Genomic DNA, 15,263 nt, shown 5'->3' with positions numbered 1-15,263 from the left:
TACACTTTATAATGTGGGTCCAGTCTATCTAAATAATGGGGTAGATATTTAATTAATTTTTTGCGGCTGTTTTCCAAATATTTTTTGCATATTTTTCGATGTCCCATTGTTAATTTGCAAGTAATTTTCTTTTCTTTTCTTTTCTTTTTCTTGTTTTGACAAAAATTGTCAAAATAAATTTTCATCTTAATTAGCTGCTAATCGCAACATATTAACAAACCATAAAATGCTATCTGAATCAAATTCGTTAATACACACAATTAACAACCGAAATTCTTGATCACAAACATTTAATCAAAAACACACTTAACAAACACAATCAACAATTCGTTTAAACGTCTTCTCCACAGCACCTAACAACCAGGCTTAACCTGAATCACCTTGGGCCTCTTGGGCTCCGGCGGCGGCAGCTTCCGCACCGTGACCGTGAGCACCCTGTCCCGGCACACGGCCGAGATCCCCTCCACGTCAGCATTCTCCGGCAGCGGGAACTTCCTCATGAACTTGCCGTGGCGCCTCTCCATCCTCAGATACTTGCCGCCCTCCTCCTTCTCCCGCCTCCTCTCGCCGCTCACCGCCAGCACCCTGCTCTCCTCCTCCAGCTGCACCTTTACGTCCGCCGCCGCCACCCCGGGCATGTCGACCACCACCGCGTACGAGGAGGGGTACTCCTTCACGTCCGCGGGGGTGGCCGCCATGGCCTTGGCGTCGCGGATGTAGGCCCGCGAGGGGTTGTTGTTTTGTTGTGAAGACGGCTTCTCGACCTCGTCCGCGAGGTCGAGGAGCGTCGAGTGGAGGGGGGCGTCCACGCCGAGGTGTCGCAAATCCATTTGAATTTTATGGTTAGTGATTTTCGAATTTGTTTGAATAATGGTGAAATGAGGTGTGGAATGGTGGTATTTATATGGATTGTTTGTGAAGAATTTGGTTGTTGGTAGATGCTTCTGGTTTGTGAATTACTAATAACATGGGATGGGTGTACGGGGAGATTGCTACATTGTTCTTTTCATTTCAAGAACGATCGAGAATAGAGGGAATTTAAAATTGTGTTAATCACGTGTATATCCATCGGCATACACGATTAAAACAAATTAGCAGAAATATTCATTCACAAATTATGGGGTAGTATAGTACTATTGTTAGCAAATACTCCCTCCGTCCCACATTTGGAGTCACTTGTTATGGCTCGGGTTTTAAGAAATAGTTGAAGTGTGTAATAAATGAAGTGAGATGGTAGAGTTGGTTGAAGGTGGGTCCTTTTTGACTTTTGATTTTTGTTTTGGTTTTGGTTTATTTTAATGTAGATAATGGCAGTTTGATGTAATTTTGATGAAGAAGAGGCTAAAATTGTATGACCAAATATGGAAAATTCTAAAAGTAACTCTTAAACTGGGACGGACTTTTATGGCAAAAAGTGACTCTTAATCTGAAACTGAGGGTATACTAGAGTAAAAATAGTGGACAAATGCAATAAATTAGTTTTAAGTTGAATCTCAGTATATTTTTGTTAATAATATGTTTTGGAGTGATTGGATTGATGGAATGATTCTTCTAAGATAAGCAGCTGCAAGTTTAATTTTTGACAAACCTTGATTCAAGTTATATGTACAGAAGTTCCCTTTAAAAATCAGCTGCTTAACAATCAATGCAAATTACACAAGATCAAAACATAGTATTTTGTACAAATAATCCATTCACCAAAATAAAAGAAAAAAAACTAAAAACTAATCAAACCACAGCCATCAATATCAAAGCTCATCCTCTTCCTCCTCATAAACAATCACCTCCCTCTCCTTCTCCTCAAGATACCCATACTTCCTCATCACATACAACACCGCCCTAGTCATGTTTCCGACGAACACCACCGCCATCAGCAACAGCCACAGGATCACCGACACCCTCGCCACGTGGTACACCGTGTTCTCCACGTGCTTGGGCGTCATGTTGATCAGCGTGACAAAGTACGTGAGCGTCTGGGCCGATATCGCGATCCACATCGTCACCATCTGGGTCCACATCCACCTCCTCCGCCTCATCGGGAGCCCGCTCACCTGCAGCAAGATTATGCTCAGGGACGCGAGGAACGCGATCGTGTTGAACACCATGTACTGCCCGTACTTGTCCGGGAGCGTGTAGGCCATCACGGACTGCCCGGCCTTGTGGGCCTTGTCCGCCCGGGCCGTCCCGTTAGGGTTGCCGGCGAAGTCTCCCTGCCAGACTCCGCCTGGCGGGGAGAGGCCGGCTTGGAATGCCACGGTGGCCGTGAGGGAAGCCACGATCATCACCGCGCTCCTCTTCCGCCCCAGCCAGTCCGTGTGCTTGTGTTTCTTCGGCTGCATATTCGCGGAGAGCTTAGACGACGACGGTTTCATGCTTTTTTTCGAGCTTTGCGATGCTGCACTGTGTTGATGTTCTAGACATTGCTTGATCTCCAAATCCCTCAAATCTCCTGGGTTTTGCAGGAGCAGATCCAGGGCTGTCAAACCGGCTGCGTTTCGTGCACCGTTTTCTATTCTCGTGTTATCAATCAAATACTCGACAATCTGCGATAGATTTCGGAATATGAGTCTTAATTCGCTGACCTTTATTATTTCCATTTCAACATTACAAAATTAGCTCAAGATCAATAATTCTACTAAATTAACCATCTATATTCAATTAAATGCTACCAAATTCAACATTAAATTCAATTTAACCCTACCAAATTCGCCATTAAAGTCTGTTTAATCCAATTAAGCCCAAAAAAGAAGCCAAAATTTAAAAAAAAAAAATTAAAAAAAAATAAATTCACAAACCTCAAGCTGTTTCTTCTCAACAGCAAGATGAAGAACAGTATTCCCATTCTGATCCTTCCAATTCACCAATCGATCATCTCCTCCCTCCAAAAACTGCAGTATCGCCTTCATCGCCTCCACCCGATTGTACTTCACACACAGATGCAAGCAGCTCTCTCCTCCGCCGCTAATCGCCGCCGCCGCAGCCGGATCCGCCTTCAGCAGCTCCTCCAGCACCGCCGTCCGCCCCTTGATCGCCGCCAGATGGACCGGATTCCTCCCCTCCCCGTCGCGAACGCCGCACATCGATGAATCCGCCGAGACCAGCTCCCTCACCATCTCCGCATCCCCCTTCGCCGCCGCCAGATGAAGCGCCGACGAGCCGCTCGAGCTCACCGATTTCGAGAGCTCGGGGTTCGCGCTGAGAAGCTTCTTCGCGAATTCTAGGTGGCCTAGGAGCGCCGCCGCGTGGAGAGGATTTTCAGGAGTGGTGGAGATCTCCGGCGATTGGAGAATTTGCGGATTTTCCTTTAGGATTTGCGATAGGAGCTGCACCGATCCGCTCATTGCCGCTTCGTACAGGTTTTTGAGCTGAATCTGAATCTTCTGATCATCTTCTTCTTGTTTGTTCTGATCTAGCAATCTCATCAGCTCAATTCTTTCTCTCATTACGCAGAGTTCAACGCGCACAAATTCGATTGAAGAATTTTGGGGGAATTTTGTTCCCTTTAGCCCGCCAATTTGGGCTTTAGAGTCAAGGCTATGCAGATTATAAATTAATTAAGATAATTATTAGAGGAAAATGATTATAATATTCTTCATCTAGAAAACATGCGACGACCATAAAAATCATAGCTAGATACTGTAGATCATCAAATTTGAAGTGGTTAGTAATTGTTTGTGGGATAAAACGAAGAAATCCGAGGCTTTGCGAAATTGCTCACAAACTGTTCGACATTTTGCTTGTATGAACATACCATTTCATGTTCTTATATCTAAATCCCATATTTGTATGTTGCCTTTTGCAGCTTCAGATGTTTGTCGTAGGGCTGGGAAAAATCGAATTTACAGAAAAAATGTGAGGATTTGAGTCAGAAGAAATCAAAATTGCTGCTTCTGGAGGTTTGCAACTTTTAGAGATTTGATAATTTTGATCATGAATTAGCAGTCTCAGTTCTATGATAAATTGCTCTTAACCTGTTCGGTACTTCATACTACCTGCTTGTGTGAACATTTTATTTCTTGTCAGTTTAGATATTTCAAACAATAGATTCATAGAGTAAAACCTGAGACAATGTTGAACATGAATATGATACAGCAGTACTAATTTTCACACATGAATTGCAAGCATAGGAAACTAGATAGATGTGCTTTCAGATAAATGAAAATAAAAATCTCAATTTTGACTGCTGATTTTGATCAGTTGGTTCATTTCCACCTCATTCCTAAACCTTCTAGGCCTCCAAATAACAACACCTCTGTTCTTCAACCACTTGTCGATCAAACGAATCGTGTTCCCGAAAAGCAAAATCCCCATCACACTGCACCACACAATTAGCGAGATCTCAATGACCTTGCTCAGTGACCTCCGATCCTTCTTTGGAGTCACCACAGTAATCGATATGGCATAGGTTGCCGCGGTCATGGTAACCGTGACCCACATGATCACCATCAGGATCCACATGAACAGCGGCCGCCTGAAGGGCAGGCCGCTAATGAGCAGCAGGATTGTGCTGAGAGACGTTACGAAGGCCACTGTGTTGGTGCGCATGAAGTTTTTGAACGCCCGCTCGCTTTTGTAGGCCATCACGGCCTCCCCTGCTTTGTGTGGATTATCCACGAGGGTGCCGTTGTCATGGTGTATGAAGTCTTCCTGCCAGACGCCCCCTGGAGGGGTCACCCCAGCTTGGAAAGCCATGGTTGCTATGAGGATCGCAACCACCATTATGGAGTCTCGTTTCTTGGTCAACCACTTCACCGGCTGGGTGTCTCTGTGTTTTTTTTTTAATCTGTTGAACCCGTGGCACAGAACATGGGCGACTCCAGAATCTTCTTGTGCCTCGGGTTGGATTTGTTCGTAAAGGGACTTCGCTGTTTGGCCATTGGAGTTCATTGCGTTGATATCCACGTTGTCATTTTGGAGTAGAGACTCTATAATCTGCAATATAATGTGTTTATGTTCTTGATTATAGGTAAAGAAGGTGTTACAGATCAATCATTCAGATGCTCTTTCTTCTATTTATCAGGTATACATTTCATTTCATTTATATTCCAATGAAATATTGAATGATCTTGATTTATTGTTCATAACTTAAATTCATAATGGAATTAGGTAAAACTGATAGCTCAAAAAGTTAATCCACATTATGAAGCATCTATTCTTTTGAATATAGGCTAACATGCTAATTGAAAAAGCTTTACTTAACATATGAAACATTAACTGAATCCAAAAATAATAAAATGAATGAAACTATTGGAAAATTTGTTTACCTCAGTCTTTCTCCCAGCTACTGCCATATGCAAAATGGTGTCACCATCACCATTCTTTGCATTGATCAGCTCTTTCACTTCTCTCATCAAAACCCTCAAAGCCCCCAGCTGGCCATGTTCGACGCACAAATGCAGGGCGTTGAGGCCTCGGCCCACCTTATGCCGAGCAGCCAGAGGAGCAACGGAGACGAGCTCCTCCAGCAGCTGGACCCGCCCCTTTATTGCCGCAAGATGGACAGGGTTGCGGCCCTGAGAGTCGCGGGACAGGCACATATCTGGTGCTGCACCGATCAGCCTTTTCGCGATCTCCATGTCGCCCCGTGCCGATGCGATGTGGAGAGGCGACGATTGCTGAGAGTTGAGCTCTTCAGCAAGGCGAGGGCTGTGGCTCAAGATCTCCAAAACATAGGGTAGATGCCCTTTTAATGCTGCTACATGGAGAGGTGTGTTGTTTGGACTTGTGTAGGACACTCTCTCTAAGAGAGATGCATCCTTTCGAAGTAGTTGGCGCAGAGCTTCTACATCTCCTTTTGCTGCGCTCTCGTAGAGCATCTCCATCTCTCCCTCTCTCTAAATTACACAAGTTCTTGATGAACTTCCCCAAATGTAGGTAGTCTTTTATTTATGGTTATCATAAGGTTGACTCCTGATTACCCCTCCGTCAATGATTTAATAAACATAAAAGAAATTGAGTGTAAAATATTAGTGAAATATGAATCTAGAGTTTATATATAATGATTTAGTGAAGAGTGTCCCCTTATCAAAATGGTTGATAACAACACGAGGAGTTATAGTAGTTTGCCAGCAAAATATTATGGAGAGAACGTGCTACTTTCGTCCACTAAAAATAGTCTCGATAGGAAAATTTGATAAAGTAAGAGAGATAGAGGGAACATCCTCGTATAAACCAACTCAATGGTTTTCTTTATTACTTAATTATGCGATGGGGAATTAAATATGCACCAAAAGTAATGTAGAGGTAAATATAAGCAAATTAAAAAAGAGTTAGTTTGACTGCATTTATAATGGACAACTAGATTGTCACACAGCTGTTTAATTTGGTCGATTATGGGAAACAAAACAATGGTTGCTACTTGTTAGGACTTGGTCATGATTGAATTTCTGTGTCATTTTCATTAAGAGGACATTACTAGGAAAGCACCTACGCCTAGAGCTGCCCAAGGCTTATCGAACCGGCGGTTAAAACCGTAACCGTGTTCCGAACCGAAACTGCAAAAAATATCCCGAACCGAAACCGTGAATTTTAGAACCGTGGTTCAGTTCAGGTTTCAAATTTTTCGAACCGAAACCGCGACCGAACCGCCGGTTCCGGATGGTTCCGAACCGGCGGTTTCACGGTTCCAAACCGCCAATGCAATGATAAATTTAAACATAGTTAATCCTTATATTAAAACTATACTCCATTGAATAAAACATTGTTGAATGATCCAGTTTATGAGTTTTATACTTATATAAGTAACTTTCATGTTTAGATTTGATAATATCCGTAGAAACAATAATGTGGGACAAAATTTTGTAGCAAAAATAACTTTATAATACTATTTGGTAAAATTGGATGGTAATTTGGAAAACATAAGAGAAAAGATAATAAAATAAAAAACTAAATTACAAGATGGAGTCATAGAGTATGGTTATGGTAATAACTTTATAATACTATTTCCGATTTTATTAATTAACATAGTTTTTTACGTATGGAGTCTATGGAGTATGGATCATTATTAATAAATATTTATCGAACATTTTTTAATAAAACTTAGAAGAATTGATACTTTAAATAAAGCATAATACTCAAATTAACATTGGTTAATGAATTTGTAGTCTTCAAAATTGATTAGTTGAGTCTTCAAAAATCAAAATTGATTGGTTGACGTTGGGCGATAGCTGCACTATTCAAAATTGATTGCACAAAACACCATTTCTTTTATTTTTATTTATTTATTTATTTTGTTCTTAAATATTGATTTTAAATTCAAATTGGATCTCATTTCTCTCTATTTTTATCTATAAATATTCCTCTCTATCCTCCTTACACTCACGATCATTTTAGTGTTAACAAGAATTTCTCTCTTCAATTTAAACTATCCATTTCCTTGTTCCAATTTATTTTATAATTTCAAAGTATATGGCAAAAAAAATTAAGAAAAAAAATCATGAAACCGCAAAACCGAACCTAAACCGCTACGAAACGTTCAAAAACCGGCGGTTCGAAATCGAAACCGAAACTGAAACCGTAAAACAGCCTCACGGTTCGGTTCCGATTCCATATTTTCCAAAATCGGAACCGGGGGTTCATGAACCGTGGGCAGGTCTACGCCCATTTGTTACTTCTTGGCACGTTCATTTTTTACTCTTCTTTCAAGAAGAATAAGTCAGTATGGGCCAATCTTCAAATTCGACAGATTTATGAGGCATATTTTTATCTTATTAAGTCAACACCATATTTCAAGAATTAGGGCATCAAAACAATAATTCAGACTAAATAATATAGACCTCATTACTAGCAGCATATGATCAAAATTAATGTAAAGATTTCTATTTGTGTTGGGTTGGGAGAATTGTACATTTTCAAGAGTTTTGTGATAATCAAAACCACTTTCAAAATTTGTTGGAAATATCAGAATTTTCCCATAGTTCATGAAAACCAATATCCCAAATATTGTCACTTACCGTGAAAGATTGACTAATACTAGTATTTGTTATTAACAGATTTATCTCCTCATATCATTTTCACTCCCATTGATTGTGCATGTGTGCTGGCCCAACACATTGAACATATATTCGATTTGAGTTCTTCAACTAAATTAATAGCCAGATGATAAGAAATTACAAGGAAAGCTTCTTTGTCTACATCAATTTTGTTCATTTTGACTAGGTCCAATTAATTTTGGCCTTACTAATCCTTTTCACTGCTTTGTTATATTTTTGGACCACGTCTGATTGGTTTCCCATTTCTTGGCCCGCACCTTGTTTATGGTTCTAGGCCTACTCAGAGTCATGGTCAACGATTCTGAGACCACTGACAGTTGCACCAGTTACCAATCGATAAATGAGCTTAAAAAAAATTCCATTCCAACGTCGATTAATGGACAAAATTAGCTCAAGATCAATCAATTATTCTAGTAAATTAACCATCTATATTCAATTAAATGCTCAACATTAAATTTAATTCAACCCTACCAAATTGGCCATTGAAGTCAGTTTAATCCTATTAAGCCCAAAAAAGAAGCTAAAATAAAAATAAAAAAATAAAAAAATCACAAACCTGAAGCTGTTTCTTCACAACTGCAAGATGAAGAACAGTATTCCAATTCACCAATCGATCATCTCCCTCCTCCGAAAACTGCAGTATCACCTTCATCGCTTCCACGCGATTATGCTTCGCACACAGATGCAAACAGCTCTCTCCGCCGCCGCCGTCGGATCTGCCTTCAGCAGCTCCTCCAGCACCGCCGTCCGCCCCTTGATTGCAGCCAGATGCACCGGATTCCTCCCCTCCCCGTCGCGGGCGCCGCACATCGATGAATCCGCCGCGACCAGCTCCCTCACCATCTCCGCATCCCCCTTCGCCGCCGCCAGATGAAGCGCCGACGAGCCGCTCGAGCTCACCGATTTCGAGAGCTCGGGGTTCGCGCTGAGAAGCTTCTTCGCGAATTCTAGGTGGCCTAGGAGCGCCGCGGCGTGGAGAGGATTTTCAGGAGCGGTGGAGATCTCCGACGATTGGAGAATTTGCGGATTTTCCTTTAGGATTTGCGATAGGAGCTGCACCGATCCGCTCATCGCTGCTTCGTACAGGTTTTTGAGCTGAATCTGATTCTTCTGATCATCTTCCTGTTTATTTTGATCTAGCAATTTCTCTCATTACGCAGAGTTCAACGTTCACAAATTCGATTGAAGAATTTTGGGGGAATTTTGTTCACCTTTAGCCCGCCAATTTGGGCTTTAGAGTCAACGCTACGCAGAATATAAATTAATTCAGATAATTATTAGAAGAAAATGATTATAATATTCTTCATCTAGAAAACGTGCAACGACCATAAAATTCATAGCTAGACACTGAAGATCATCAAATTTGAAGTGGTAGCAGTTAGAACAGTAGTTTATACTAGTTGTTAGCCATATGATACACAGAGATTTGAGGCTATCCGAAATTGCTCACAAACTGTTCGACACTTTACTTGTATGAACATTGTAATTCATGTTCTTAATTTATTGACTTTTGCAGCTTGAGGTGTTCATCAATAGGGCTGGGAAAAGTCGAATTTACCAAATCGTGATGGAAAAATTTGAGGATTTGAGTACGAAGAAATCAAAATTGCTGCTTCTCGAAGGTTTGCAATTTTTTGAGATTTGATTATTTTGACCATGAACTAACATTCCAGTGATAAATTGCTCAAAACCTGCTTGCTACTTTGCTTGTTTGAACATTTTCATTCTCGTAAAAACCAGAGAACATGTGAAAATTCAAGCGTTGAACATGAAAATGATAGAATACTAATTTTCATACATGAATTTCAAGCATAGGAAACTAGATAGATGTGCTTTCAGATAAATGAAAATAAAAATCTCAATTTTGACTGCTGATTTTGATCAGTTGGTTCATTTCCACCTCATGCCTAAACCTTCTAGGCCTCCATATAACAACACCTCTGTTCTTCAACCACTTGTCGATCAAACGAATCGTGTTCCCGACAAGCAAAATCCCCATCACACTGCACCACACAATTAGCGAGATCTCAATGACATTGCTCAGTGACCTCCGATCCTTCTTTGGAGTCACCACAGTAATCGATATGGCATAGGTTGCCGCGGTCATGGTAACCGTGACCCACATGATCACCATCAGGATCCACATGAACAGCGGCCGCCTGAAGGGCAGGCCGCTAATGAGCAGCAGGATTGTGCTGAGAGACGTTACGAAGGCCACAGTGTTGGTGCGCATGAAGTTTTTGAACGCCCGTTCGCTTTTGTAGGCCATCACGGCCTCCCCTGCTTTGTGTGGATTAGCCACGAGGGTGCCGTTGTCATAGTGTGTGAAGTCTTCCTGCCAGACGCCCCCTGGAGGGGTCACCCCGGCCTGGAAAGCCATGGTTGCTATGAGGATCGCAACCACCATTATGGAGTCTCGTTTCTTGGTCAACCACTTCACCGGCTGGGTGTCTCTGTGTTTGTTTTTTAATCTGTTGAGCCCGTGGCACAGAACATGGGCGACTCCAGAATCTTCTTGTGCCTCGGGTTGGATTTGTTCGTAAAGGGACTTTGCTGTTTGGCCATTGGCGTTCTTTGCATAGATATCCACGTTGTCGTCTTCCCATAGATACTGTGTAATCTGCAATATTATGTGTTTATGTTCTTGATTATAGGTAAAGAAGATGTTACAGATCAATCATTCAGATGCTTTTACTCCTATTTATCAGGTATGCATTTCATGTTCTTCAGTCTTGATCCTATGTAGTAATATTCATGTTCCAATGAAATATTGAATGATCTTCATTTATTGTTCATAACAAAAATTCATAATGTAATTAGGCAAAACTGATAGCTCAAAAAGTCAATCCACATTATTGAAGCATCTATTCTTTTAAATATAGGCTAAAATGCTAGTTCAAAAAGCTTTATTTAACATATGAAACATTAACTGAATCCAAAAATAATAAAATGAATGATACCTATAAAACAAAAAATAATGACAAATAAAACTATAGAAAATTTTGTTTACCTGAGTATTTCTTCCAGCTACTGCCATGTGCAAAATGGTGTCACCATCATCATTCTTTGCATTGATCAGCTCTTTCACTTCCGTCACCAAAACCTTCAAAGCCCCAAGCTGGCCATGTTCAACGCACAAATGCAGGGCGTTGAGGCCTCGACCCACCTTCTGCCGAGCAGCCAGAGGAGCTTGTCTTACAAGCTCCTCCAGCATCTTGTCCCGGCCCTTTATGGCCGCAAGATGGACAGGGTTCCGGCCCTGAGAGTCGCGGGACAGGCACATATCTGGTGCTTTAACGATCAGCTTTTTCGCGATCTCCACATTGCCCTGTGCTGAGGCGATGTGGAGAGGCGACGATTGCTGAGAGTTGAGCTCTTCAGCAAGGCGAGGGCTGAGCCTCAAGATCTCCTCAACATAGGCTAGATGCCCTTTTAATGCTGCTATATGGAGAGGAGTGTTGTTTTGAGCTGTGTAGGAAACTCTTTCTAGGAGAAATGCATCTTTTTGATGTAGTTGTTGCAGAGCTTTTACATCTCCTTTTGCTGCGCTCTCGTAGAGCATTTCCATCTCTCTCTCTCTCTCTCAAATAATTGCTCAATTTCTTGATGAACTTCTCCAAATGTAGGTAGAATTGATGTTTTATTTATGGTTGTCATAAGGTTGACTTGGGGTTGACTCCCCCGTCCATGATGTAAGAAACGTAAAAGAAATTGAGTGGAAATGTTAGTTATATATGAATCCCGTGTTTGTATATATAATGATTTAGTGAACTGTGGTTGAAAACAACACGAGAAGTTATTGTTGTTTGTATATAATGATTTATGAAGAGAACATGTTACTTTCGTCCACTAAAAATAGTCTTAATGGTGGATTAAATGCAGATGTGGTAAAGTATCGTATAGATAAGATGATATTAAATGCAAAATTGGTAAAGTATCATATAGATAAGATGATATTAAATGCAAAATTGGTAAAGTATCTATAAGAGGGAACATGCTCGTCATAGACCAACTCAATGGTTTTCTTTATTTATCCTTATTTATGCAATGGGAATTTAAATATAAGCAAATTAGAAGAGGAAATGGTTGTTAGGACTTGGTCGTGATTAAATTTATGTGACATTTTCTTGAAGAGGAAATGAAATTACTAGGAAAGCGCTTCTTGGTTGTTAGAACTTTTGACTTTTTATTTTTAAGAAGAATGAAATAAGTGATTCCCACTATGGGTCAATCTTTAAATTCAACAAATTTATGAGGCACAATTTTATATTATTAAAAGCTCATATCAGTCAAGGTCAGAATTAAAAAATTAGGTTTCATGTACATAATTCAGACTAAATAACATAGACCTCATGACTAACCACATACGATTAAAATCAGTTGAAAAAATTCTATTTGTGTTGGGTTGGGAGAATTGTACATTTTCAAGAGTTTGTGATAATCAAAACCACTTTCAAAATTTGTTGGAAATATCAGAATTTTCTCATAATTTATGATTTATATAACCAATATCCTATATATTTTTACTTACCGTGAAAGATGTGACTAATATTTGTACTTAACCGATTTATCTTTTTATATCATTTTAATTCCCTTTTATTGTGCATGTGGGTTGGCCCAACACATTAAACATAATGATTAAGATATTTGATCTGAGTTCTTTAACTAACTTAATAACCAGATTATAGGAAATTACAAGGAAAGCTTCTTTGTCCACATCAATCTTGTTCATTTTGACTAGGTCTAATTAATTTTATTCTTACTAATCATTTTCACTGCTTTGCTATATTTTTGGACCATGTCGGATTATTTTTGTGGTTATTTTTTATGAGGCTTGGTTTCCTATTTCTTGGCCCGCACCTTGTTTATGGTTCTAGGCCTAATCGGAGTCATGGTCAACGATTCTGAGACCACTGACCACTGTACCAGTTCCAATTGGACGAGTCTCAAGTTAGTTTAGTTGTATTTCATATCGTGTTATTTCACCTTAGTCGAGTCATTTTCCTTTTTTATCAAAAAAACAAAATATCAATCACTTTTATTTTATTATATCTTAGTATTTCATTTTATCTTCATTCGACTTACTAAATCGAATATAACTTTTTTAAAAATTTTAGTACCTGATAAAAACAGACGGAACAGATGGAATATTATTTTATGAAAAAAGAAAATTGGTTTGTTTATGTTTTTGTTTTTACTTCTAGTGTTTTTATCTATTTTCTTTGAATCATGCGTCATATATTGCATTTAATATGAGGTTATTCTCTAGATTTTATGAATTTTCAACACCTTTTGTTTTTTTTCTGATATTTTTAATATCCAAATATACGAATTAAATTTTCTTTTTCTATTATTCAAATACAAGTAATCTTATTTCTTTTATCTATTTACATATACTTGTTATGAATACAAGTAACACTTTATTAAAAAAATATTTGTTGTAAAAGAATTGTTATCAACTACCAACATACTTATCCAACACATTTTGATAACTCACCACATCAAACACCAAGCCACTACTTCTCATTCGATCAAACACATTTCCCACCTCATTCACCAAGCCTCTTTCACTCATCTCCTTCACAAAAACTTCAAAGCTCTCTCTCTTCATCACCAACCCCTCACCAATCATCTCCTCCAAGAGATCCACCGCCTTCCCCACGTCTCCGCCCTCACACTTTGCTCGTATCAACAAACTATACAACGTGGCATCTAGGCAATGCCCGTCTCGGATCATGTCATCAACAACAATGTCGACGTCCTCCATCCTCCCCTCGCATCCAACAAGCCCGGCTATCACCATGCTGTAGGACACGAAGTTGGGGCGACAACCCCACTGCGCCATCTGCTTCAAGAAACGAACGCCTTTATCAAACTCTCGCAACTTAACGAGACTCCTCAACACGCTATTGCAGTTGGTTAAGCTCGGAACAATGCCTCTACCCTTCATTTCTCTCAGCAGGGCAATAGCCTCGTCCGGCCTCCCAATCTTGCAGTACTCGTTGGCAACCACCGAGTATGACTTGAGATCGAGGCTCATCCCAAGGCTAACCATCTCTTTGAAATGGCTGATGGCTTCGTCGGTTCTCCCGGCCATGCAATAACCCTTGAGCAAGCTCGTGTGAGTCACGATGTTGTCCCTCACCCCAGCCAGCCTCATCCTGCTCATCATCCTCTTTGCCTCGTCCACGTCTCCGTTCACACACAGCCCGTTTATCAAAGCATTGTATGTTAACAAATTCGGCTCACATTTGCCCTTGTCCACCATTTCATCAAAGCAATTCAAAGCATTCTCAATTTCCCCCTTTTTGCAGTATCCATCGATCAAGATGCTGTATGCGATCACGTCGGGTTTGCAAGCTTCGTCTTCTTCGTCCATCTTATCCAAGATTCTCCGAGCTCTTTCCACTAAACCATTCTTGCACAAACCGTTGATTATAGCATTATAACTCCTCGAATTTCTCTCAGGCATTTCGTCGAACAGTTTCTCTGCATACTCAGCATTTCCCACTTTACACAATCCGACTATCATCGTCGTGTAAGTCGAAACATCAGGGATCACAAAGCTCGATTTAATCACAACATTCGCAAAAAAGCCCCAAGCCTGTTTCACTCTATGATTCTTAACAAGAATGCCTAACAAAGAATTGAAAGAAAACAAACATCCCCCAAATTCGTCGCTTTTCGCCTGATTAAAAAGCGCTGCACACGATTTCAGGTGCCCCAAATCGCCGTGGGCTTTGATAAACTTACCCACCATAAAGTCCGAAAATTTACCGTGGGATTTGAGCAAATCGGCAGCTAATGAGAACAATTTGTGAGTGAGGAGTTTGTCGGCGATGGCGATGTAGCAGAAGTGGGAGTGGGAGTAATTGTTAGGGTTTGGAACCGGATTTGACGCCCAATTGAAGAAGAAGAGGGAATGGTAAGGGTTTGGCTGTTTTTTGATGACCTCGAGCACGAAATCCTGCGTTAGATAATGTGAGAATTGATTGAGCATTGCAGGATTGGGGTTTTGGTGGAATTGGGGGTTTTGAGGGTTAATCGATAGGAGTTGAGATTTTACGGCGGCGATGACTGAGATTGGATCGGAGAGTGTTGTGGAAAGGGGATGATGCAAACGGCGAGCTGCGGCGGCGGTCATATTTGCTGAATATCGCCGTCGTTCAGCACCTGAGATTTGTGCCTGCTTGATTCGGAGTAGTATAAATCAATAGATTATTGAATTTTGATTAACATTCATATCTATTTGTAGTAATATTATGATTTACT

At 40.5% G+C, this 15,263-nt stretch overlaps 4 protein-coding genes and 2 long non-coding RNA genes across 8 annotated transcripts; 2 read left to right on the top strand and 4 right to left on the bottom strand.

Annotated features, from left to right (window-relative positions):
- Positions 1–260: 260 nt before the first annotated feature.
- Positions 261–983, bottom strand: LOC125216444 (17.3 kDa class II heat shock protein-like). Its single transcript, XM_048118155.1, has one exon. It carries the CDS (start codon positions 828–830, stop codon positions 354–356), a length of 477 nt encoding a protein of 158 aa, XP_047974112.1. The 5' UTR covers positions 831–983; the 3' UTR covers positions 261–353.
- A 610-nt stretch (positions 984–1,593) lies between these two features.
- LOC125214813 (ankyrin repeat-containing protein BDA1-like) lies at positions 1,594–9,062 on the bottom strand. Of its 2 annotated transcripts, XM_048115978.1 has the most exons (3): positions 8,712–9,062; positions 2,796–2,990; positions 1,594–2,543 (listed from the first exon to the last, which is right to left on the bottom strand). In XM_048115978.1, exons 1-3 carry the CDS (start codon positions 9,060–9,062, stop codon positions 1,749–1,751), a joined length of 1,341 nt encoding a protein of 446 aa, XP_047971935.1. In that variant the 3' UTR covers positions 1,594–1,748. The 2 variants fall into 2 exon arrangements, with proteins under 2 accessions (XP_047971935.1, XP_047971934.1); XM_048115977.1 differs by lacking the exon at positions 8,712–9,062 and having other exon boundaries at positions 2,796–3,783.
- On the top strand, positions 3,252–5,417 carry LOC125214816. The gene is made up of 3 exons (XR_007175180.1): positions 3,252–3,356; positions 3,803–5,020; positions 5,282–5,417. It is a non-coding gene; the product is annotated as an uncharacterized LOC125214816 (long non-coding RNA).
- LOC125214814 (ankyrin repeat-containing protein ITN1-like) lies at positions 4,030–5,822 on the bottom strand. Its single transcript, XM_048115979.1, has 2 exons — positions 5,265–5,822; positions 4,030–4,932 (listed from the first exon to the last, which is right to left on the bottom strand). Exons 1-2 carry the CDS (start codon positions 5,820–5,822, stop codon positions 4,171–4,173), a joined length of 1,320 nt encoding a protein of 439 aa, XP_047971936.1. The 3' UTR covers positions 4,030–4,170.
- On the top strand, positions 8,941–11,745 carry LOC125214815. 2 transcript variants are annotated; one of them, XR_007175178.1, is made up of 3 exons: positions 8,941–9,077; positions 9,152–10,699; positions 11,019–11,745. It is a non-coding gene; the product is annotated as an uncharacterized LOC125214815 (long non-coding RNA). The 2 variants fall into 2 exon arrangements; XR_007175179.1 differs by having other exon boundaries at positions 8,945–9,077; positions 9,508–10,699.
- Positions 11,746–13,398: 1,653 nt separating this feature from the next.
- LOC125212881 (pentatricopeptide repeat-containing protein At1g09900-like) lies at positions 13,399–15,176 on the bottom strand. The gene has a single exon (XM_048113167.1). The coding sequence runs from the start codon at positions 15,133–15,135 to the stop codon at positions 13,447–13,449; it is 1,689 nt and encodes a 562-aa protein (XP_047969124.1). The 5' UTR covers positions 15,136–15,176; the 3' UTR covers positions 13,399–13,446.
- Positions 15,177–15,263: the final 87 nt, after the last annotated feature.

This window comes from Salvia hispanica, chromosome 3 (genome assembly GCF_023119035.1).
Source record: "Salvia hispanica cultivar TCC Black 2014 chromosome 3, UniMelb_Shisp_WGS_1.0, whole genome shotgun sequence".
NCBI lineage: Eukaryota > Viridiplantae > Streptophyta > Magnoliopsida > Lamiales > Lamiaceae > Salvia > Salvia hispanica.
The sequence above is the reverse complement of the archived record's forward strand: the minus strand, read 5'-3'. Positions and strand labels throughout refer to the sequence as shown.

Bases quoted from the DNA above. Each gene is read 5' to 3' on its own strand.
- LOC125212881 (XM_048113167.1), bottom strand. From the start codon at position 15,135: ATGACCGCCGCCGCAGCTCGCCGTTTGCATCATCCCCTTTCCACAACA.
- LOC125214813 (XM_048115977.1), bottom strand. From the start codon at position 3,443: ATGAGAGAAAGAATTGAGCTGATGAGATTGCTAGATCAGAACAAACAA. The intron at 2,544-2,795 runs GTTTGTGAATTT...AATCTATCGCAG, and splicing joins TTGAGAAGAAACAGCTTGAG to ATTGTCGAGTATTTGATTGA.
- LOC125214814 (XM_048115979.1), bottom strand. From the start codon at position 5,822: ATGGAGATGCTCTACGAGAGCGCAGCAAAAGGAGATGTAGAAGCTCTG. The intron at 4,933-5,264 runs GTAAACAAATTT...ATTATATTGCAG, and splicing joins TAGCTGGGAGAAAGACTGAG to ATTATAGAGTCTCTACTCCA.
- LOC125216444 (XM_048118155.1), bottom strand. From the start codon at position 830: ATGGATTTGCGACACCTCGGCGTGGACGCCCCCCTCCACTCGACGCTC.